Consider the following 23,880-nt stretch of genomic DNA (forward strand, 5'->3'; position numbering starts at 1 on the left):
ACATTACTAAAAGTAGCCCTATCATGTTGCAAATACAGTTTAAGTAATTATAATGTCATGTAAAGAGTAATCAATAATCAATATTGGGGCAGGGTTGGCCTAAAGGTTAGAGAAGCAACTTGTGACAGGGACGTCGGTTCAATCCCCCAGACAGACAGGATAAATCTGGGTGAGGAAAATGAAAGAGCAACACTTGTCTCCTTAGTACAAGCCCTGAAGTGCAAGGAGACAAGTCCTGCTCTTTGACTTCTAACCCCAAACACTGCTGCAGATCGGTGTATGGTTGTACTGGGCAGCTTCCGGGTATGAATGTGTGAATGTGATCAGGGTGTTCCTGCAAAATAGAGGCTTCCTCTCTAAATAAAATAAATACAGGTTAAAAAAAAGTCAGTCAAACGGCTTTTGAAGACTATATTTATCAAATCATTGTAACAGTAGTGGTGTATTATATTTCAACCACTAGGTGGCATATTTAACATTTTCTCTTAAGAAGACCCATATCAATAGTTTTGTTTCAAAGGTCAGGCTTTCCAAAGGGCCAAAAACGATTTATATTTTGCCAAAATAATCCCATTATTTATCTACATTCCCACATTTACTCACTTTACCATGTAATTTGTCTTCAAATACTCTTGTATAGTATTTTTTTGTATTATAGTATTTTAGTTTATGCACCTCTTATTATTTATTTCTCTTACTTTCTATAGCCTATGATTCTGTATTTATTTCTGTTGTTTCAGTTGTACTGCTGCACAACCAAATTTCCAAATTTGACCTGCATTGTAGGCAATGTGAACAATGTGATCATGTTTTGTGCTAGTAAAGACCGGTGAATTTAAACATCATTGATGCAGTGATTTCATGTTTTTTTCTTCTGTGCAGTATTATAATTTCCTAGTTGTATAACACAACTGTAATTGTCTAATCACAACACATCATTTCCTCACAAGCAACCTGTTGCAATTCTCAGAATAATTAAATCACAAAGATGGAGGTAACATGTCATTGTCAAACCATCATAAAATGGAGGGCATGGTGGGGTTTAAAAAGTGTCACCTAAACATCTAGTCTACAACCTACACTCAATGTTGGTTACTTGTAACCATGTTAATTTAATCCATGCCCCTCACCTTTACTTTAAGCGGCTATAATCAACAGTGTTATCAAATGACAATTTAAAAACAATATAACAATGAAAGGGGTCACTCGTAGTGATGAACCTACAGAGAATCACCTGAATCTGCAGCTTCCCTCGGCTTTACAGAGATTTACTGTGAGTTTCAGCTCATTGTTTAGCTGTCTGGTTCACAACTTTATTGTTTTGTTTCACTCTCATTATAGTGTCGTATTCATCTGGGGCAGGCAGTTGTTTTCAGCAAAAAACCTCCACTGGACATTACCTGCTCAGCACCAGACAGACAGAAACCTTTGGAGACCAGCGGGTGAACATAGTGGAGCATCTAGCAACTAAAGGGCCAGATATTTTTAAGTTGGTAGAGACCAAAAACAGGTAAAAAGGAGAGCAAATATTTGAATATATGAAGTAACTGTTTTCTAAAGTTTGCCAAATCAATTTAAAAGGTGATGATATGTTTTTGTTGTGTTCACAACTTGTTTTCTCCTGTCCCCAAAAAACACAACAGCAACAGTTATTGTAAGTTTAACCATACCCAAATAGTTTAAGCTGCTATATATAGCCTAAGCATAGCTCAGTCAAGAGTTTTTTTTTTTTTTTTATAAATGAGGAATATGAGATTATATTTGGCATCTAGACTTTGACCTATGACGAAGTTTAATCTACCTGATATGTTAGCTATGCAGCAGATAACAATTCATTTATGCATATTAATAATGACAAATGGCTTGAAACATACAATGTTATCTTATTACATTTATGTGCAGGTGATCATATGTAGGCCACATATAGGCCTATATGAGCATACACTGGCAAGGAGCACACCTATAACAGTATCATAAACTGAAGAACATGACCTCAGGAGCTTAGAGATGTAAATGAGATAAAGAACAGTAAGCGGGGCGTGGCACAGGTACGGGCTATTGTTGCCCGGGCAACAGCCCGTTTGCCCTGATTGGCTTAGTTGCCCCTCTGGTGAAAGAGCCTAAATAAACTTTTCTTTCTTTCTTTCTCTTTGATGTTGTGGCTGCATCAATACAATAATACACCCATCATTACTAAAGTTCAATGAAATTAAATCGCTATAGACCTTTTTCACAGCAGACATGTTGACATGTCATAGTAGGAAAAGCACAGGTGTATTCAAAACCATTAATGATGGCTGCATTCCACCTAGCAGAGGCCCTGGTATTGTGCATGCTGACTCACTGAAATAGCTTACTGGGACACTTGATGAAATTGAGCCATCGTTAAGGTTATCAATTTCAGCTGTGCTTTTCCTACTATGACAAGTCAAAATGTCTGCTGTGAAAAAGGTCCATATCATCCAATCTTGCCCTCAGCGATGCCCTCTGGCCCCAGTCACGCAACTTTGTTTATATTCTCACACACAGAGCACCCAAGGGGGTAAGCGAGTCTCCTATGGAGCCATTATGATGCTAATAAGCCATCACCTGCCGTTAGCATTCCATTGACTGCCATTCATTTTGGCGTCACTTTGACAGCGTTTAAAGACTTTATTTGTCAGACTTTATTTGTCCATTGTTTAATTCTAAAGAAACATGACAATGTATAAAAGGCTCCATTACCTTGTATCTCAAGTTATGGCTCCGTAGCAGATGTTTTTATAAAAACAGGGTAACGATTGTGTCATAACCATGACTTTCTGTCGCATAGTAGACAAATTACCGTATAGTCAGGAGAAGCTCACAGGCAGTTTCGACTTACATTAGCTGTTTAAGTTTAATTACTAATGTTAACTAGCATTTTAGTTAGCAATAATTAGGCTGTGCCTATGTTATCTCCTTACATATACCCAGGAACTTTGGGCCCCATGACAAAAAATCTAATTGGGCCCCCTCTGCGCAGCTGTTATCACCACATCTCTAGGACCTAACTGTCCCATCAAAAGCTTTACATAACTCTAATTAAAGGCTTGCAACTGTCTTGCTTCTTGTAGTTCAATACTAGTACTAGCACAATATTTACTGCTGGTGATTTGTACATGCATGCAAGTCTAGTATGCAGTTCACTATTTGATGCAAGATTAAAAGCAACCATAAAAAATGTGCTGAAGACCATCTTTTACAGTCTCAATGTATTTTTATTGTAAAATTTGACAAAATGGAAAATTCTCTTAACAAAATGATTATGATTATTATTATTAATTATTATTATAATTATTAATGAAAGAAGAAATCCCCACAGACTCCCTGCAATGATGCTAACTGGCATGTCATTGAACACAATGTTGCTCACCTTCTTCACTGGGACAGGGAGGGGCACAGTTAGGGGGAGACTGGGGTGCTGCTGACTCATCTGTTGTTAAATCTGCTAAAAGGGGCAGGGACAATGATTTAATATGAATATCTTGCTAAACGTTTCCCTGCACTGATTAAATGGTGATTAAATGTAGGCTAACACTAGTCTGTAGCTAGCTAGCTTATTTCACTATGGACATTAAGCCAACAGGTTAATACCACTCACAGACTATAGTCTACCCACCTTTCTTGGTGAAAAACTGGGTTACAGTTTGACACCCTTTCCTTTGTCTTTCCTCTCTCTCTTTTCTCTCTTTCCTTTTTTGAAAACCAGATTTTGATTTAATGTTACTTGGTAACATTGTGGTCACTGTAGCTAGTTCTGGCGCATCTACTGACTGCGGGGGTGGTCGGTCAATATGGATGTTTACTTTTTGGTCAATGGGGATATTTAACTTTTACTGCCAAAAACAAGTCAAAACGAAGAGATCATTAATTTTATTATTATATTTGAAATATATATACTGAATGATGATGGTTTAATAATTTTATATTAGTTTTTACTTATTTGTTGGGGCCCCTGTCAGTCATGGGCCCTTGGAATTGTCCTAACTTTTCCCCCCTTTTAAGTACCTGTAAATTTATAAATAACTGATTTGTCGATTCACGATAATTTACCCTATTTATAATTCTGATTGCTCTCTTTTGCAGTAAGAAAATTGGATTTGTAATTGTTTTATATGTTTTCCCCCAAACTTCCACACCATAAGTTACATATGGAAGTATGAGGGATTGATATAATAAATGTAAAGAATTTGTATTAAGAATATATTTGGTTTTATTCAGAATAGCTATGGATTTTGATATTTTAGTTTTAATATGATTAACATGTGGTTTCCAGCATAATTTGTGATCAAGGACAACTCCCAGAAATGTGTTAACCAGTACTCTTTCTATTTCAATATTGTCTAACGTAATTTGTCTAGGCTTCTTAATATTCCGATGTCCAAATATTATGTATTTAGTTTTATTTATGTTCAAAGACAGCTTGAGAGAGCACCAATTGTCATCAAGTTGTATATTGAGTAGCACTACACTATTTGGAAGATGTTGACTGAAAAGATTAAATGCCATTGAGAAGAAAGAATAATACATGGTGGTTTATTTACAAGATTAGATTTTTCAACGATTGTTATAATAACAAGTACATGGTGTGCAATAATAAATTGGAATCCATTTCATTACATATATTATACATATCGCCAGTACAATTGGACTAGTGGATAAAAATATTACATTTGAAAACATATTTACAGACTGATGTGTATCAGGGCTCAGGTGGTACTACTACTACTACTCCACCCTGTCCTACTTATCATAAGATCCAAGCAGCAGGGATCAGGTACTGGACTACTATACTCCTCTCCTTCTGTGAGCCAAGCAGGTGCTCCAGACCAACGTGTGAGGGCTCAGGTGCTGGACTGACTGATTATTCCTATCCCCCTGATATTTTCTTCTGACTAAACCGATGACTCTCTCAACATGAATACGCAAATTAGCTATTTTTCTAGTTTCTGCCACCTCACACGCTGACAGCTGTTTTCTCCACTTGGTAAATGCAGGTATCTGTAGTGAAGCACAGTAAAATCCCACACTATCTGCAATATTGAACCCATGGTCTGCTAGGCCAATATCTCCAGGTAACAGGTTTTTTAGGAGGCCACTCTCTATTGTGATCTGTTTATCGCTGACTCTCCCTCCCCAGGCACAAGATATGAAAGTGACATAGCCTTGGGGTGCAATACCAATCAGAAATTTTACAGTATGGTGATGCTTGTAGTTTGACCACGTTTGTGCTTGGGCTAGTAAATTAGAGGGCTTCTCAATAAAAACTTCGAAACAGTCAACTATCACAGCAACTTTACATCCAAATGCCTGTCTGAATCCCATTGGCATTGTAGCTTGAAGTACATGTCGCTCTGGCCACTCAATTTGAAATTCTAACATTTCATGAAGTATGTCAATTACTTTATGCCAAACTCTAGAAGCAGTGGACAGAGAGATCTTGAACCTGAAAGCTAAATCTTTCAGCGGGAGATTTAGTCGCAGCCTCAGCAAAACTAAAATTAACTGTTCGAATTTAGACAGCACAGACATAGGACCACAGGTGATGTAGGGTTCGCACAGCTTAAAAATCTGAATTAAAACTAAGAAGTTGGGGAGCCCCGTGTAGAACTTCGTCTTGTCTTCGTTTTTTTCAAAGGACTCCTGGTTGAACTGTGTGTCCAATGCTTTGGTTCAAAGATCTCCCAGCTCTGTTGTGTTCTGTCTCAGAACATCCTCCATCTTCTCAATCTCATCCATCATCAGCTCAGTCTGGCATCCGGCATCTGCATAGCCTGCAATATAGCAGTGGGGAGCATAATTAGTTAATTCATGAATATGAATTATGTGAATTGTTGTTAAGTTATCTTTTTGACAACCTTTTTACAAACATGCAAGTTCTCTGGTCCAATTATACAGGGTGATTTTCTGACAATCACATTTGTAACATTTAATAATAATGCTGGTTACACATCTTAGTACAATAATTTACCTTGATCATTTAATGTCCCATTCCCACTGATGCCCACTGATTGTGGGTTGTTGTCAGCTGGCTGCGTCGGTTCGGAGCTCTCGGCTGTCTGCGTCAGGTCCGGGCTCATATCCGGGCTCTCAGCTGTCTGTTGGAGATCCAAAATAGCCTCTGCACAGTCCGACCGTCAGCAGACAGCAGATCCTCAGCAGCTAGCTACTTCACTTCCTGCCCTCCATCACAACAATGTGACGTCACGCGAAACCAACCTATTGACCCTTTGCACGTGACGTCATGCTCCACTCGCGCGAATTATGAACGCCATGACGGACGGTGGAAGAGCTATGCTGTAGATGGACGGCAAGCTAAACTCGTATGTTTTCATTCGTGTTTGTGTTCTCACATTCACAATCTGCAGAGTAGACTAGGCTTGACAGCTTTAGTTACTAGTTACTTTGCAGATTTAGATTATTAATGCAAACTATAAATCAACTAATATTTATAATTATTCCCTCTATTCTTTGCCTGAACTAGGGCACTTCCGCATTCTGTCGTTTTGTAAACCTACTTACGTTTTAGAGTGGAAGTGCGATTACTTCATTTAGCGTTGCCAACTTCATTACCCTTTAATTGCCATAATCTGTTATTTTATGTGTGTTTTTTTATATCTTCATAAGAATGTACACTTGAGGTATATGTGCAATTGATGCTTACCTGATTCTTTGTATACTGCATTTTGTCAATAATTTTTTTTTTTTAAATCCTTTAATTGCCAGAAATGCTGTTTTTTAAACTTCAAAAAAGCAGTTTTTTGCATTTAAATATTTTATCAGGCGAGAACCATGTAGACTCCCAGTATGTGATTAGTTTATACAAATAATGCCTGCTCTTTGCAATGACATTTTCAGAGGTGTAAAGTACAATAATAATAATATTGGGAGTAAGGACTGAAAGATAAAGGGATATACAATTGTGTATGAACTTGTAGAGAAAAATGGACAGGGCAGCATAATGTGAATAAGTTACCAAGCAGTGTATAAAATAATTAAAATTAGGGCTGTCAATCGATTAAAAAATTTAATCAAATTAATTACATACTCTGTGATTAATTAATCGAAATTAATCGCATACATAATTAACAGTGCCTGGACCAATATTTTTTAAGAAAGTAAAAAAAAAAGAAAAAACAAGAAGGGTACTAAACAACAGTCGGCGACATTAAAGGCTTGTTTATTGCTAGGCCATATGGTCAAAATGAGATGATTTAATAATAATGTATAACAATAACAATAACTTATTTCACTAATAAATTACTGTTGAACGACAAAAACAACCACCAGATGGGAAAAGGACATTTAACAATAACTTCGAATGCACCACGAGGCTGTAGTTTACCAGTTTCATTGAACGCACTGTCTGTGTTGTTTTTCTGACAACGGCAGTTGCAGATTGTTACGTGTTGAATCCTCTACAGTAAAACACAGTCAAACTTTACACCATTTAGCGTTAGCTATCAGCATTTTAACCGTTTTTAATCCAGCTACTAGCTAGCGGTAGGCTAACGTTAGCTGCTGTTGAGTATAGTGTTAACTAGCGTCACGTGCAGCGGTGTTTGTGTTGCCTGTAACGTCTGTTTCAGAGCATCAGAGAGAAGCGCAGACATATCAGTGGCACCAGATTTCGGTAGCCAACCCTATTCAGGAAGAAGATTTTTACAAGTAAATGTTCCAGTTAATGATCCAGGCAGCACATTCTTGTCTTCCTCCTTCATTTTACAGTCGAATGGTGGCTAGAACGGCTCCAGGTCAAACGTCAATATGGAATGGATTAATCTGCGTTATTTTTTTTAACGCGTTATTTTTTGCTCAGATTAATTAATCGAAATTAACGCGTTATTTTGACAGTCCTAATTAAAATTAGTCACACCTTTACCAGCTTCATCATTAAAGGACAATTCTGGCGCAAAACAAACCTAGGGGTTATTAACAGTATAAACTGTCTGTACACTTACAAAGTTCTCAATGCTTTGGTTAACATTTAGGGACCCTCATTATGCTACCGTTGAAGTGTGGTGATATTTTGTGCCTTTTTAGTGGTATAAATAGCGATTTGTTTTTACTTTCGCTGTGCCCCGAATACTAGCATTGTAAGCTAATCAGCGGTCCGCGCTAGCGTCTTTCAAGCTACAAACACATTTGATTACCACGAAAACATGTCCCAGAGAGCGACAGAGTGGGTACACATCTGTTAATAACCCCTAGGTTCGTTTTGCGCCGGAATTGTCCTTTAATGTACGTTAATTCATCAATAGTAATATATATGATTCTGAAATGGGACATTCGGCATAATGAGTACTTTAAGTGCATTTTGATGCTAATAATTTTGTACTTTTACTTAAATACATTAAGAGATTGATGCAGGACTTTTACTCGTAACAGAGTAAGTAAAATACCTGAATACTTCTTTCACCACTGGTATGTTTATGTCTATACCAAGTACCACACAGTTTCCTACTTTACCGAATTATGAAACGTCTGGCTCCATAAAGGTGAAAAAGAGAGGGAAAATAGTAAAGAACAATTTTGGGGTACTTGTACTTTACTTGAGTTTTTTGTCCATTTCATGCTACTTCATTCTTTTACTCCACTATATCTCAGAGGCAAATATTTCTCTTTTTAATCCACTACATTATTTATTATTTATGTATTTAACAGATTTAGTTGATATTACTTTTCAGTTAATAAAACACATGGTAAGCTTATAAAATGCACGATGCATTAGTATTAACCTAATGATGAAATGTATAATAATATATCTGTCACAGAGACCATTTTTCTTTGGAATGAGTACTTTTACTTTCAATACTTTATGTTTTACTTAACTAGGATTTTGAATGCATGACTTTTACTTGTAGTGGAGTATTTTTATTAGTACTTTTGCTTAAAAGATCTTAATCCATCTTCTGCACCTTTTGTGTAATGAACTGTTCACTAGATTTAATGTATCCTTGTATCCAGTGTAATTAGTGATGACATAACCAGTATCACGACTCATAAATATAAATGATAATTCAAGTTGGATTGATTGATGAATCAATTAATTCCATGAATCATTTTGTTTAGTTTATTTGGCAAAATACACACAAAAGAATAGACCCAAAGAATCATGATTTATCTCCATCATATCTGATCAAAACTATGCAACTCTCTATCAACTCAGATTCTTGCAATCAAAACGTGACAGTTTATTTGTGATTTTGTTAACATTATCATAATGTGTGTGTACAAAGAGAGAATGACAGAAAAATAAAATACAGAGGATCATAAAACAGGTAAAAATGTAAATGACAGGATTAGGAAGCAAAACATGTTAAAAACTAATAAAACAATGCATATTTTGGTAAATGTCACAGAATAAGGTTTCTTAAAATATGAACAGAAACATACTGACAGCACTTTAGAGAGTTGGTGGTTTCCAAACAGTGGTTGTCTTTGCAATATACAACACCATTAATCTTTAGAATGTGTTACAAGGGGCCATCTCTATGTTGCCTAAATATGCTCCTGCACTGATTATATAACTATAAAGCTTGAAAATAAAATCATTTCATTCATAAAAAAACTGATAACTGTTTATATTTGTGTCTGGATGTATAAACAACATCTTCCTTCAAAATAACTATTTTAACGTGTCCTGTGCAATAGACCCCTGAATACAAATATACCACACCCGTTCATTTATAAAATTCATTTAATAGAATGAAATAGGACAAAATGACAAACCCTGTAATAAACTATGAAAATTTGGTAAGATGGCATATGCTCAATAAATCTGGACTATGTACAAAAAACATTTATTATTACAATACAAATTAATCTTATTTACAGTTTGAAGGGATTTTAAACAATCTCATGCACTCCTGTATAATTACTGAAAAAATAATTACTCATAGTTAACGATATTGAGATGACTACGTCCCCTTAGGTTTTAAAGATCTATAGCTGGCATATTAGGAGTGTGTATTTGGGGGTACATGAGAAAGTTTAATTTACCTCATAATTAATCATTTTTTTGGTGAAACAGATAGTTCAAGTCTTGGGAACCTGAAACCACCTCTTGAACCACTGTCACTGCTGGAAGATGAAGACAATCTCGATTTTTTAGAGGGAAGAGAAACACCTCCACCTGCTTCACCCTCCTCACCAAGTGACACCTCATATGAGCCCTTTGACTTTGAACCAAAACCTCCGAAGGTGCCAAACTTCAACTTGCCTTTCTTTCCTTTGACCTTGCTTCCTCCTAGGTCTAATGAAATGTCGCCACCCTCAGCTTCTAAGTGAGATGGAGAACTAACTGCAAGCCCCCCCTCATCACACAGAGAAGAAGACAGATGCCTTGTTTTCTGAAATAGATCCAGTGAGGCTGACTTGCCTTTAGTTGACACACTGAGCCCAGGATCACCCTCTAATTCTAATTTTCCACCCATCAGTTCTGCAGTATGTACCTTACTCAATTCTACCTTTGGTCCCCGAAGATCACCTGCACTACTGCCTTTTGCTTTTGAGTTGCCAAACAGTTTTGGCATCTTTCCCTTTACTTTACCTTCTCTATGCCTCAGTTCTGGACTGGGAACCTCAATATTTTGTGCACTGACTTGGCAACTAACAGATGGAGACTGTATGCTTATGTCTCCACTAGCTGATTCAACATTCCCTCCACCTCCCTGGCCTTCCAACTGAGGCAGTGCAATACCAAATTTTGGTACCTTGATTTTGGGAAATGTTACAGTGCCTTCTGGGTAATGAAGGTCACCACTTGCACTGCCCCCTGAAGCACTTGCATCAATCTCTGCACCACCTTTCACATTTATTTTTGGGCCTTTAAAACCTGCAGACATGTTTGCCTCTCCTTGTCTGTTTAGATTTGTATCAATATCAGGAGTGGACACACTCACATTTGGCATTTTAATATTGGGAGTCTTTAATTTCAGATCTTTCCCTCCCAAATGAACATTTGGACTGTCAATACCAGATCCTTCAATAGCGGTGTTCAAGCTAGCAGATGGAAAATCTATGTCAGGTGATTTGAATCCCTCTGATATAGATCCATCACCTTTCAATTTTGGTGATTTGATATCAAATTCCACATCAGGAAAATGAAGCTTACCAAAAAGCGGCTTCTTTACCTTTGTTCCTTTGACATGAATATTGGGAGTGTCTACATCCAGGTCTACTGCTGGTGTTTCTATGTGAACATCAGGCTTCTTTGCCTTTCCTTTGACTTTAGGAAGTTTGAATTTCCCTGTTTTCCCTTTTACATTGATATCAATGTCAGGGGCATCAAGACTTGCTTCTGTATCTGGAAGACTAATTTCTGTTTTGGAACCTTTTGCTCCCACACTGAACATGGGTGTCTTCCCCTCTACTTCTGGGGATTTCATTCCAAACTTAGGACCTTTGAACTTGGGAAATGTAACACCTGTCTTTACAGGATCAATAGACACACCTTCCATAGTGATGGTGGGTCCTGCAATGTTAGCATTGTGACCTTTAATATCTGCTTCCAAATTGGGCACTGTTGCATCCATCTTTCCTTTGACTTTAGGCCCTTTTAGCTTGATATCAACATCAGGTGCTTTAACATCAATGTTTCCTTTGGGAAGTTTTATATCAACATCTGAACCCTCCACTTTTGGACCTTTAATGTTAATTGATGGCATTGTAATTTTAGGCATTTCAAATCCACCCTTAGGCCCTTTAAAATTGACCTCTGGACCTTTAATGTCAACATCGGGTGTTTGTATGTCTCCCCCTATCTTTGGCACTGATACATCCACATCACCTTTGAGTGTAGGACCTCTCAGATTGAAATCCATATCTGGCACGTTGAATTTGGGCCCTTTCAGTTTTGCATTAGCTCCTTCAATGTCAATCTCTGGTCCTTTAATGTCAACTTCAGGTACTTTCACATCAATATTTGTTTTGGGAAGGCTTAAATCAACTTCTGGCCCTTCAATATTTGGACCTGTCATCCCAAAGGATGGCATTTTCAATTTAGGCATTTTAAATCCTCCTTTCTGGTCATCAAAGTCAACATCTGGTCCTTCAATATCCACCTTGGGAGCTTTTATGTCTCCTTCAATCTTTGGAACTGAAACATCAACATCTCCCTTTATATTGGGCCCTTTCAGACTCATATCCCAATCTGGCAGCTTGGGCCCTGACATTGATGGCAGCTTAAATTTTGATCCTTTGATTTTTGCTTCTGAACCTCCAATATCAACGTCTAGCCCTTTCAGATCAATGTCAGGTGCATTTATGTCAATGTTAGCTTTGGGAAGGTTTATATCAACATCTGGACCCTCCATTTTTGGACCTTTAATGTTCCATGATGGCATTGTCATTTTAGGCATTTTGAATCCTCCTTTGTGGCCCTCGATGTCAACATGTGGTCCTTCGATATCAACCTTGGGAGCTTTTATATCAGCCTCAATCTTTGGAACGGACACATCGAAATCTTCGCCATCTCCCTTTATTTTGGGCCCTTTTAGATGTAAATCCACATCTGGCATGGAAAGTTTCGGTCCTGAAATGCTTGGCATGCTGAATTTGGGTCCTTTGATTTTACCACTTGGACTCTTAGTGTCAAACTCTGGTCCTTCGATATCCAACTCAGGGGCTTTAATATCAATATCAGCTTTTGGGAAGCTGGCATCAACTTCTGGCCCTTGAACATGTGGACCTTTCCCCCCAAAGGACGGAAATTTAAATTTAGGCATTTTAAATCCTCCTTTGTGACCCTCAATGTCAATATCTGGTCCTTCAATATTGACCTTGGGAGCTTTTATGTCACCCTTAATCTTTGGAACTGACACATCCACATCTCCCTTTATTGTAGGACCTTTGATGTTGGGTCCTCTAAGTTTTGCATTAGAGCCTTCAATATCAATGTCTGGCCCTTTAAGAGCAATGTCAGGTGCATTTACATCAATGTTTGCTTTGGGAAAGTTTATATCTACATCGGGACCTTCCACTTTTGGACCTTTAATTCCAAATGATGGCATTTTGATTTTAGGCATGTCAAATCCACCCTTTGGCCCTTTGATATCAAAGTCTGGACCTTTGATGTCAATGTCAGGTGCTTTCCCATCAATGTTAGCTTTGGGAAGGTTTATATCAACATCTGGACCCTCCATTTTTGGACCTTTAATGTTCCATGATGGCATTGTCATTTTAGGCATTTTGAATCCTCCTTTGTGGCCCTCGATGTCAACATCGGCTCCTTCGATATCAACCTTGGGAGCTTTTATGTCACCCTCAATCTTTGGAATGGACACATCGCCATCTCCCTTTATTTTGGGCCCTTTCAGATGTAAATCCACATCTGGCATAGAAAGTTTGGGTCCCGAAATGCTTGGCATGCTGAATTTGGGTCCTTTGATTTTACCACTTGAACTCTCAATATCAAAATCTGGTCCTTTGATATCCAACTCAGGGGCTTTAATATCAATATTGGCTTTCGGGAGGCTGATATCAACTTCTGGCCCTTCAACATTTGGACCTCTCAGCCCAAACGATGGCATTTTAAATTTAGGCATTTTAAATCCTCCTTTGTGACCCTCGATGTCAAAATCTGGTCCTTCAATATCGACCTTGGGAGCTTTTATCTCACCCTCAACCTTTGGAACTGATACATCAACATCTCCCTTTATTTTGGGCCCACTCAGACTCATGTCCCAGTCTGGCAGTTTGGGTCCTGATATTGATGGCATTTTGATTTTAGGCATGTCAAATCCACCTTTTGGCCCTTTGATATCAAACTCCGGACCTTTGATGTCCACTTCAGGTGCTTTGACATCAATGTTAGATTTGGGAAGGTTTATATCAACATCTGGACCTTCCATTTTTGGACCTTTAATGTTCCATGATGGCATTGTCATTTTAGGCATTTTGAATCCTCCTTTGTGGCCCTCGATGTCAACATCTGGTCCTTCGATATCAACCTTGGGAGCTTTTATGTCACCCTCAATCTTTGGAACTGACATATTCACATCTCCCTTTGTTTTTGGACCTTTCAGATGGAAATCCACATCTGGCATGGAAAGTTTGGGTCCTGAAATGCTTGGCATGCTGAATTTGGGTCCTTTGATTTTACCACTTGGACTCTCAATGTCAATATCTGGTCCTTTGATATCCAACTCAGGGGCATGGATATCAATATCAGCTTTTGGCAGGCTGATATCAATTTCTGGCCCTTCAACATTTGGTCCTTTCAGTCCAATGGATGGCATTTTAAATTTAGGCATTTTAAATCCTCCTTTATGGCCCTCAATGTGAACATCTGGTCCTTCGATATCGACTTCAGGAGCTTTTATCTCACCCTTAATCTTTGGAACTGACACATCAACATCTCCCTTTATTTTGGGCCCACTGAGATTCATATCCCAATCTGGCAATTTGGGTCCTGATATTGATGGCATTTTGATTTTTGGCATGTCAAATCCACCCTTTGGCCCTTTGATATCAAACTCTGGACCTTTGATGTCAACTTCAGGTGCTTTCACATCAATGTTAGCTTTGGGAAGGTGTATATCAACATCTGGACCCTCCATTTTTGGACCTTTAATGTTCCATGATGGCATTGACATTTTAGGCATTTTAAATCCTCCTTTGTGGCCCCCAATGGCAACATCTGGTCCTTCAATATCAACTTTGGGAGCTTTTATGTCACCCTCAATCTTTGGAACTGACACATCAACATCTCCCTTTATTTTGGGCCCACTCATACTCACATCCCAGTCTGGCAGTTTGGGTCCTGATATTGATGGCATTTTGATTTTAGGCATGTCAAATCCACCTTTTGGCCCTTTGATATCAAACTCCGGACCTTTGATGTCCACTTCAGGTGCTTTCACATCAATGTTGGCTTTGGGAAGGTTTATATCAACATCTGGACCCTCCATTTTTGGACCTTTAATGTTCCATGATGGCATTGACATTTTAGGCATTTTAAATCCTCCTTTGTGGCCCCCAATGGCAACATCTGGTCCTTCAATATCAACTTTGGGAGCTTTTATGTCACCCTCAATCTTTGGAACTGACACATCAACATCTCCCTTTATTTTGGGCCCACTCATACTCACATCCCAGTCTGGCAGTTTGGGTCCTGATATTGATGGCATTTTGATTTTAGGCATGTCAAATCCACCTTTTGGCCCTTTGATATCAAACTCCGGACCTTTGATGTCCACTTCAGGTGCTTTCACATCAATGTTGGCTTTGGGAAGGTTTATATCAACATCTGGACCCTCCATTTTTGGACCTTTAATGTTCCATGATGGCATTGACATTTTAGGCATTTTAAAGCCTCCTTTGTGACCCTCAATGTCAATATCTGGTCCTTCGATATCAACCTTGGGAGCTTTTATCTGACCCTCAATCTTTGGAACTGACACATCAACATCTCCCTTTATTTTGGGCCCACTCAGACTCATATCCCAGTCTGGCAGTTTGGGTCCTGATATTGATGGCATTTTGATTTTAGGCATGTCAAATCCACCTTTTGGCCCTTTGATATCGAACTCCGGACCTTTGATGTCAACTTCAGGTGCTTTCACATCAATGTTAGCTTTGGGAAGGTTCATATCAACATCTGGACCCTCCATGTTTGGACCTTTGATGCCAAATGATGGCATTTTGATTTTAGGCATGTCAAATCCACCCTTTGGCCCTTTGATATCAAAGTCTGGACCTTTGATGTCAATGTCAGGTGCTTTCCCATCAATGTTAGCTTTGGGAAGGTTTATATCAACATCTGGACCCTCCATTTTTGGACCTTTAATGTTCCATGATGGCATTGTCATTTTAGGCATTTTGAATCCTCCTTTGTGGCCCTCAATGTCAACATCTGGTCCTTCGATATCAACCTTGGGAGCTTTTATGTCACCCTCAATCTTTGGAACTGACACATCAACATCTCCCTTCATTTTGGGTCCTTTCAGGCCAAAATCCACATCTGGCATACTAAGTTTTGGTCCTGAAATGCTTGGCATGCTGAATTTGGGTCCTTTGATTTTACCACTTGGACTCCCAATGTCAAAATCTGGTCCTTTGATATCCAACTCAGGGGCTTTAATATCAATATCAGCTTTCGGGAGGGTGACATCAACTTCTGGCCCGTCAACATTCGGACCTCTCAGCCCAAAGGATGGCATTTTAAATTTAGGCATTTTAAATCCTCCTTTGTGGCCCTCGATGTCAATTTCTGGTCCTTCAATATCGACCTTGGGAGCTTTTATCTCACCCTCAACCTTTGGAACTGATACATCAACATCTCCCTTCATTTTTGGCCCACTTAGACTCATATCCCAATCTGGCAGTTTGGGTCCTGATACTGATGGCATTTTGATTTTTGGCATGTCAAATCCACCCTTTGGCCCCTTGATATCAAACTCTGGACCTTTGATGTCAACGTCAGGTGCTTTCACATCAATGTTAGCTTTGGGAATGTTTATGTCTACATCAGAACCCTCCATTTTTGGACCTTTAATGTTCCATGATGGCATTGTCATTTTAGGCATTTTGAATCCTCCTTTGTGGCCCTCGATGTCAACATCTGGTCCTTCAATATCAACTTTGGGAGCTTTTATGTCGCCCTCAATCTTTGGAACTGACACCTCGACATCTCCCTTAATTTTGTGACCTTTAAGACCGAAATCCACATCTGGCATGTGAAGTTTTGGGCCTGAAATGCTTGGCATGCTGAATTTGGGTCCTTTGATTTTACCACTTGGACTCTCAATGTCAAAATCTGGTCCTTTGATATCCAACTCAGGGGGTTTAATATCAATATCAGCTTTTGGGAGGCTGACATCAATTTCTGTCCCTTCAACAGTTGGACCTTTTAGTCCAAGGGATGGCATTTTAAATTTAGGCATTTTAAATCCTCCTTTATGGCCATCGATGTCAATATCTGGTCCTTCGATATCGACCTTGGGAGCTTTTATGTCACCCTCAATCTTTGGAACTGACACATCAACATCTCCCTTTATTTTGGGCCCACTCAGACTCATATCCAAATCTGGCAGTTTGGGTCCTGAAATAGATGGCATTTTGATTTTAGGCATGTCAAATCCACCCTTCGGCCCCTTGATATCAAACTCTGGTCCTTTGATGTCAACGTCAGGTGCTTTCACATCAATGTTAGCTTTGGGAAGGTTTATATCAACATCTGGACCTTCCATTTTTGGACCTTTAATGTTCCACGATGGCATTGTCATTTTAGGCATTTTGAATCCTCCTTTGTGGCCCTCAATGTCAACATCTGGTCCTTCAATATCAACCTTGGGAGCTTTTATCTCACCCTCAATCTTTGGAACTGACACCTCGACATCTCCCTTCATTTTGTGACCTTTAAGACCGAAATCCACATCTGGCATATGAAGTTTCGGGCCTGAAATACTTGGCATGCTGAATTTGGGACCTTTGATTTTACCACTTGGACTCCCAATGTCAAAATCTGGTCCTTTGATATCCAACTCAGGGGCTTTAATATCAATATCAGCTTTCGGGAGGGTTACATCAATTTCTGGCCCGTCAACATTCGGACCTCTCAGCCCAAAGGATGGCATTTTAAATTTAGGCATTTTAAATCCTCCTTTGTGGCCCTCGATGTCAACATCTGGTCCTTCAATATCGACCTTGGGAGCTTTTATCTCACCCTCAAACTTTGGAACTGATACATCAACATCTCCCTTCATTTTTGGCCCACTCAGACTCATATCCAAATCTGGCAGTTTGGGTCCTGATACTGATGGCATTTTGATTTTTGGCATGTCAAATCCACCCTTTGGCCCCTTGATATCAAACTCTGGACCTTTGATGTCAATGTCAGGTGCTTTCACATCAATGTTAGCTTTGGGAAGGTTTATATCAACATCGGGACCCTCCATTTTTGGACCTTTAATGTTCCATGATGGCATTGTCATTTTAGGCATTTTGAATCCTCCTTTGTGGCCCTCGATGTCAACATCTGGTCCTTCAATATCAACTTTGGGAGCTTTTATGTCGCCCTCAATCTTTGGAACTGACACCTCGACATCTCCCTTAATTTTGTGACCTTTAAGACCGAAATCCACATCTGGCATGTGCAGTTTCGGGCCTGAAATGCTTGGCATGCTGAATTTGGCTCCTTTGATTTTACCACTTGGACTCTCAATATCAAAATCTGGTCCTTTGATATCCAACTCAGGGGCTTTAATATCAATATTGGCTTTCGGGAGGCTGATATCAACGTCTGGCCCTTCAACAGTTGGACCTTTTAGTCCAAGGGATGGCATTTTAAATTTTGGCATTTTAAATCCTCCTTTGTGGCCATCGATGTCAATATCTGGTCCTTCGATATCGACCTTGGGAGCTTTAATGTCACCCTCAATCTTTGGAACTGACACATCAATATCTCCCTTTATTTTGGGCCCACTCAGACTCATATCCAAATCTGGCAGTTTGGGTCCTGATATAGATGGCATTTTGATTTTAGGCATTTCAAATCCACCCTTTGGCCCCTTGATATCAAACTCTGGACCTTTGATGTCAACGTCAGGTGCTTTCACATCAATGTTAGCTTTGGGAAGGTTTATATTAACATCTGGACCCTCCACGTTTGGACCTTTCATGCCAAATGATGGCATTTTGATTTTTGGCATGTCAAATCCACCCTTTTGTCCTTTGATATCAAACTCTGGCCCTTTGATGTCAACTTCCGGTGCTTTCACATCAATGTTAGCTTTAGGAAGATTTAAATCAATATCTGGACCCTCCATTTTTGGACCTTTAATGTTCCATGATGGCATTGTCATTTTAGGCATTTTGAATCCTCCTTTGTGGCCCTCAATATCAACATTTGGTCCTTCAATATCAAGCTTGGGTGCTTTTATGTCACCTTCAATCTTCGGAACTGAAACATCAACATCTCCCTTTATTTTGGGCCCTTTCAGATGGAAGTCCACATCTGGCATGGAAAGTTTGGATCCTGAAATGCTTGGCATGCTGAATTTGGGTCCTTTGATTTTACCACTTGCACTCTCAATGTCAATATCTGGTCCTTTGATATCCAACTCAGGGGCTTTAATATCAATATCAGCTTTCGGGAGGCTGACATCAATTTCTGGCCCTTCAACATTTGGTCCTTTCAACCCAATGGATGGCATTTTAAATTTAGGCATTTTAAATCCTCCTTTGTGGCCCTCAATGTCAACATCTGGTCCTTCGATATCAACCTTGGGAGCTTTTATCTCACCCTCAATCTTTGGAACTGACACATCAACATCTCCCTTTATTTTGGGCCCACTCATACTCATATTCAAATCTGGCAGTTTGGGTCCTGACAGAGATGGCAATTTGATTTTGGGTCCTTTGAATTTTGCATCAGGGCCTTCAATATCAACATCTGGCCCTTTGAGATCAATGTCAGGTGTATGTACATCAATGTTGGCTTTGGGAAGGTTTATATCAACATCTGGACCCTCCACCTTTGGACCTTTAATGCCAAAGGATGGCATTTTGATTTTAGGCATGTCAAATCCACCCTTAGGCCCTTTGATATCAAACTCTGGACCTTTGATGTCGACTTCAGGTATTGATATGTCTCCTTCAATCTTTGGAGATGACACATCCGTGTCACCTTTGAGTTTCGGACCTTTCAGATTGAAATCCACATTTGGCATGGAAATGTTTGGTCCTGAGATAGTTGGCATTTTGAGTTTTGCTCCTTTTATTTTGCCATCTGGATTCTCAATTTTAACATGTGGTCCTTCAATGTCAACATCTGGGGTTTTTATTTCAGTGTCAGCTTTAGGAAGATTAATATCAACTTCTGGCATTTCAACCTTTGGGCCTTTGAAACCAAATTTAGGCATCTTGAATTTCGATCCTTTAGTTTTCGGACCAGTCAATCCCAGGTCAAGATCAAGACCTTCAGAGCTACCAGTCTTCCCCTTGATGCTGATATCCCCTTTAACCATTTTCACATCAGCTTCTGGGGACTTTATCTTTGAGCCCTTAAATCCAAACTTTGGCATTTTAAATTTAGTTTTCTTTGTGCCAATTTCAGGAACGTCAATTGTAACATCTGGTCCCTCAAGTTCAGCTTTTGGCAGTTGAACATCCCCTTTCAAGTCACCCTTCAACTTTGGCCCCTTCAGATTGATGTCAACATCTGGAAATGATATTTTCGGTCCAGATATCTTTGGTAACTTCATCTTTTGCCCACTAAGCTGGCCCTCTGGAGTTTCAAAGTCAATGTTAGGACCTTTGATCTCAACTTCAGGGGTTTTTAAATCTCCCTCAATATTTGGAGCTGAGACATCACCCTTTATTTTGGGTCCTTTCAGACTAATGTCGCAATCTGGCAGCTTTGGTCCTGATATTGATGGCATTTTGATTTTAGGCATATCAAACCCGCCTTTAGGCCCTTTGATGTCAATCTCTGGCCCTTTGATGTCAACTTCAGGTGTTTTTATTTCACCCTTAATCTTTGGAACTGACACATCAAAATCTCCCTTTATTTGGGGCCCTTTCAGGCCACCCTTTGGCCCTTTGATATCAAACTCTGGACCTTTGATGTCAACCTCAGGTGCTTTCACATCAATGTTAGCTTTGGGAAGGTTTATATCAACATCTGGACCCTCCATTTTAGGACCTTTAATGTTCCATGATGGCATTGTCATTTTAGGCATTTTGAATCCTCCTTTGTGGCCCTCGATGTCAACATCTGGTCCTTCGATATCAACCTTGGGAGCTTTTATGTCACCCTCAATCTTTGGAACTGACACATCAACATCTCCCTTTATTTTGGGCCCTTTCAGGCTGAAATCAACATCTGGCATACTAACTTTTGGTCCTGAAATGCTTGGCATGCTGAATTTGGCTCCTTTGATTTTACCACTTGGACTCTCAATGTTAAAATCTGGTCCTTTGATGTCAACTTCAGGTGCTTTCACATCAATGTTAGCTTTGGGAAGGTTTATATTAACATCTGGACCCTCCACGTTTGGACCTTTCATGCCAAATGATGGCATTTTGATTTTAGGCATGTCAAATCCACCCTTTGGCCCTTTGATATCAAACTCTGGACCTTTGATGTCAACTTCAGGTACTTTCACATCAACGTTAGCTTTGGGAAGGTTTATATCAACATCTGGACCCTCCATTTTAGGACCTTTCATGTTCCATGATGGCATTGTCATTTTAGGCATTTTGAATCCTCCTTTGTGGCCCTCGATGTCAACATCTGGTCCTTCGATATCAACCTTGGGAGCTTTTATGTCACCCTCAATCTTTGGAACTGACACATCAACATCTCCCTTTATTTTGGGCCCTTTCAGGCTGAAATCCACATCTGGCATACTAAGTTTGGGTCCTGAAATGCTTGGCATGCTGAATTTGGCTCCTTTGATTTTACCACTTGGACTCTCAATGTTCAAATCTGGTCCTTTAATGTCAACGTCAGGGGCTTTCACATCAGTGTTAGCTTTGGGAAGGTTTACATTAACATCTGGACCCTCCATGTTTGGACCTTTCATGCCAAATGATGGCATTTTGATTTTAGGCATGTCAAATCCACCTTTTGGCCCTTTGATATCAAACTCCGGACCTTTGATGTCAACTTCAGGTGCTTTCACATCAATGTTAGCTTTGGGAAGGTGTATATCAACATCTGGACCCTCCATTTTAGGACCTTTCATGTTCCATGATGGCATTGTCATTTTAGGCATTTTGAATCCTCCTTTGTGGCCCTCGATGTCAACACCTGGTCCTTCGATATCGACCTTGGGAGCTTTTATGTCACCCTCAATCTTTGGAACTGACACATCAACATCTCCCTTTATTTTGGGCCCTTTCAGGCTGAAATCAACATCTGGCATACTAACTTTTGGTCCTGAAATGCTTGGCATGCTGAATTTGGCTCCTTTGATTTTACCACTTGGACTCTCAATGTTAAAATCTGGTCCTTTGATGTCAACTTCAGGTGCTTTCACATCAATGTTAGCTTTGGGAAGGTTTATATTAACATCTGGACCCTCCATGTTTGGACCTTTCATGCCAAATGATGGCATTTTGATTTTAGGCATGTCAAATCCACCCTTTGGCCCTTTGATATCAAACTCTGGACCTTTGATGTCAACTTCAGGTGCTTTCACATCAGCGTTAGCTTTGGGAAGGTTTATATCAACATCTGGACCCTCCATTTTAGGACCTTTCATGTTCCATGATGGCATTGTCATTTTAGGCATTTTGAATCCTCCTTTGTGGCCCTCGATGTCAACATCTGGTCCTTCGATATCAACCTTGGGAGCTTTTAGGTCACCCTCAATCTTTGGAACTGACAAATCAACATCTCCCTTTATTTTGGGCCCTTTCAGGCCGAAATCCACATCTGGCATACTAAGTTTGGGTCCTGAAATGCTTGGCATGCTGAATTTGGCTCCTTTGATTTTACCACTTGGACTCTCAATGTTCAAATCTGGTCCTTTAATGTCAACGTCAGGGGCTTTTACATCGATGTTAGCTTTGGGAAGGTTTATATTAACATCTGGACCCTCCATGTTTGGACCTTTGATGCCAAATGATGGCATTTTGATTTTAGGCATGTCAAATCCACCCTTTGGCCCTTTGATATCAAACTCTGGACCTTTCATGTCAACTTCAGGTGCTTTCCCATCAATGTTAGCTTTGGGAAGATTTATATCAACATCTGGACCCTCCATTTTTGGACCTTTAATGTTCCATGATGGCATTGTCATTTTAGGCATTTTGAATCCTCCTTTGTGGCCCTCGATGTCAACATCTGGTCCTTCAATATCAAGCTTCGGTGCTTTTATGTCGCCCTCAGTCTTCGGAACTGAAACATCAACATCTCCCTTTATTTTGGGCCCTTTCAGATGGAAGTCCACATCTGGCATGGAAAGTTTGGGTCCTGAAATGCTTGGCATGCTGAATTTGGGTCCTTTGATTTTACCACTTGGACTCTCAATGTCAATATCTGGTCCTTTGATATCGAAATCAGGGGCTTTAATATCAATATCAGCTTTCTGAAGGCTAACATCAACTTCTGGCCCTTCAACATTTGGACCTTTCAGCCCAAAGGATGGCATTTTAAATTTAGGCATTTTGAATCCTCCTTTGTGGCCCTCAATGTCAATATCTGGTCCTTCGATTTCGACCTTGGGAGCTTTTATCTCACCCTCAATCTTTGGAACTGACACATCAACATCTCCTTTTATTTTGGGCCCACTCAGACTCATATCCAAATCTGGCAGTTTGGGTCCTGATATTGATGGCATTTTGATTTTAGGCATATCAAATCCACCTTTAGGCCCTTTGATATCCAACTTTGGACCTTTGATGTCCACTTTAGGGGCTTTCACATCAATGTTAGCTTTGGGAAGATTTATATCAACATCTGCACCCTCCATGTTTGGACCTTTAATGTTCAATGATGGCATTGTCATTTTAGGCATTTTGACTCCTCCTTTGTGGCCCTCGATGTCAACACCTGGTCCTTTGATATCAACCTTGGGAGCTTTTATGTCACCCTCAATCTTTGGAACTGACACATCAACATCTCCCTTTATTTTGGGTCCTTTCAGGCTGAAATCCACATCTGGCATACTAAGTTTGGGTCCTGAAATGCTTGGCATGCTGAATTTGGCTCCTTTGATTTTACCACTTGGACTCTCAATGTTCAAATCTGGTCCTTTAATGTCAACGTCCGGGGCTTTCACATCAATGTTAGCTTTGGGAAGGTTTATATTAACATCTGGACCCTCCATGTTTGGACCTTTGATGCCAAATGATGGCATTTTGATTTTAGGCATGTCAAATCCACCCTTTGGCCCTTTGATATCAAAC

General features: G+C 39.6%; 1 protein-coding gene across 1 annotated transcript in view; it reads right to left on the minus strand.

Moving 5' to 3' along the window:
- Positions 1–9,080: 9,080 nt before the first annotated feature.
- The window catches only part of ahnak (AHNAK nucleoprotein), a 34,762-nt gene continuing 19,962 nt past the window's right edge, over positions 9,081–23,880 (minus strand). Inside the window, exons 7-12 of the mRNA XM_036002308.1 lie at positions 22,296–23,866; positions 20,133–22,133; positions 18,378–19,856; positions 17,259–18,215; positions 13,623–17,096; positions 9,081–13,460 (exon numbers count right to left, since the gene is read on the minus strand). Coding sequence (XP_035858201.1) covers positions 10,035–13,460; positions 13,623–17,096; positions 17,259–18,215; positions 18,378–19,856; positions 20,133–22,133; positions 22,296–23,866 — 12,908 coding nt within the window. The 3' untranslated portion in view covers positions 9,081–10,034. The remainder of the gene's footprint in view (positions 13,461–13,622; positions 17,097–17,258; positions 18,216–18,377; positions 19,857–20,132; positions 22,134–22,295; positions 23,867–23,880) is intronic.

This window comes from Sander lucioperca, chromosome 1 (genome assembly GCF_008315115.2).
Source record: "Sander lucioperca isolate FBNREF2018 chromosome 1, SLUC_FBN_1.2, whole genome shotgun sequence".
In the NCBI taxonomy this organism is placed as follows: domain Eukaryota; kingdom Metazoa; phylum Chordata; class Actinopteri; order Perciformes; family Percidae; genus Sander; species Sander lucioperca.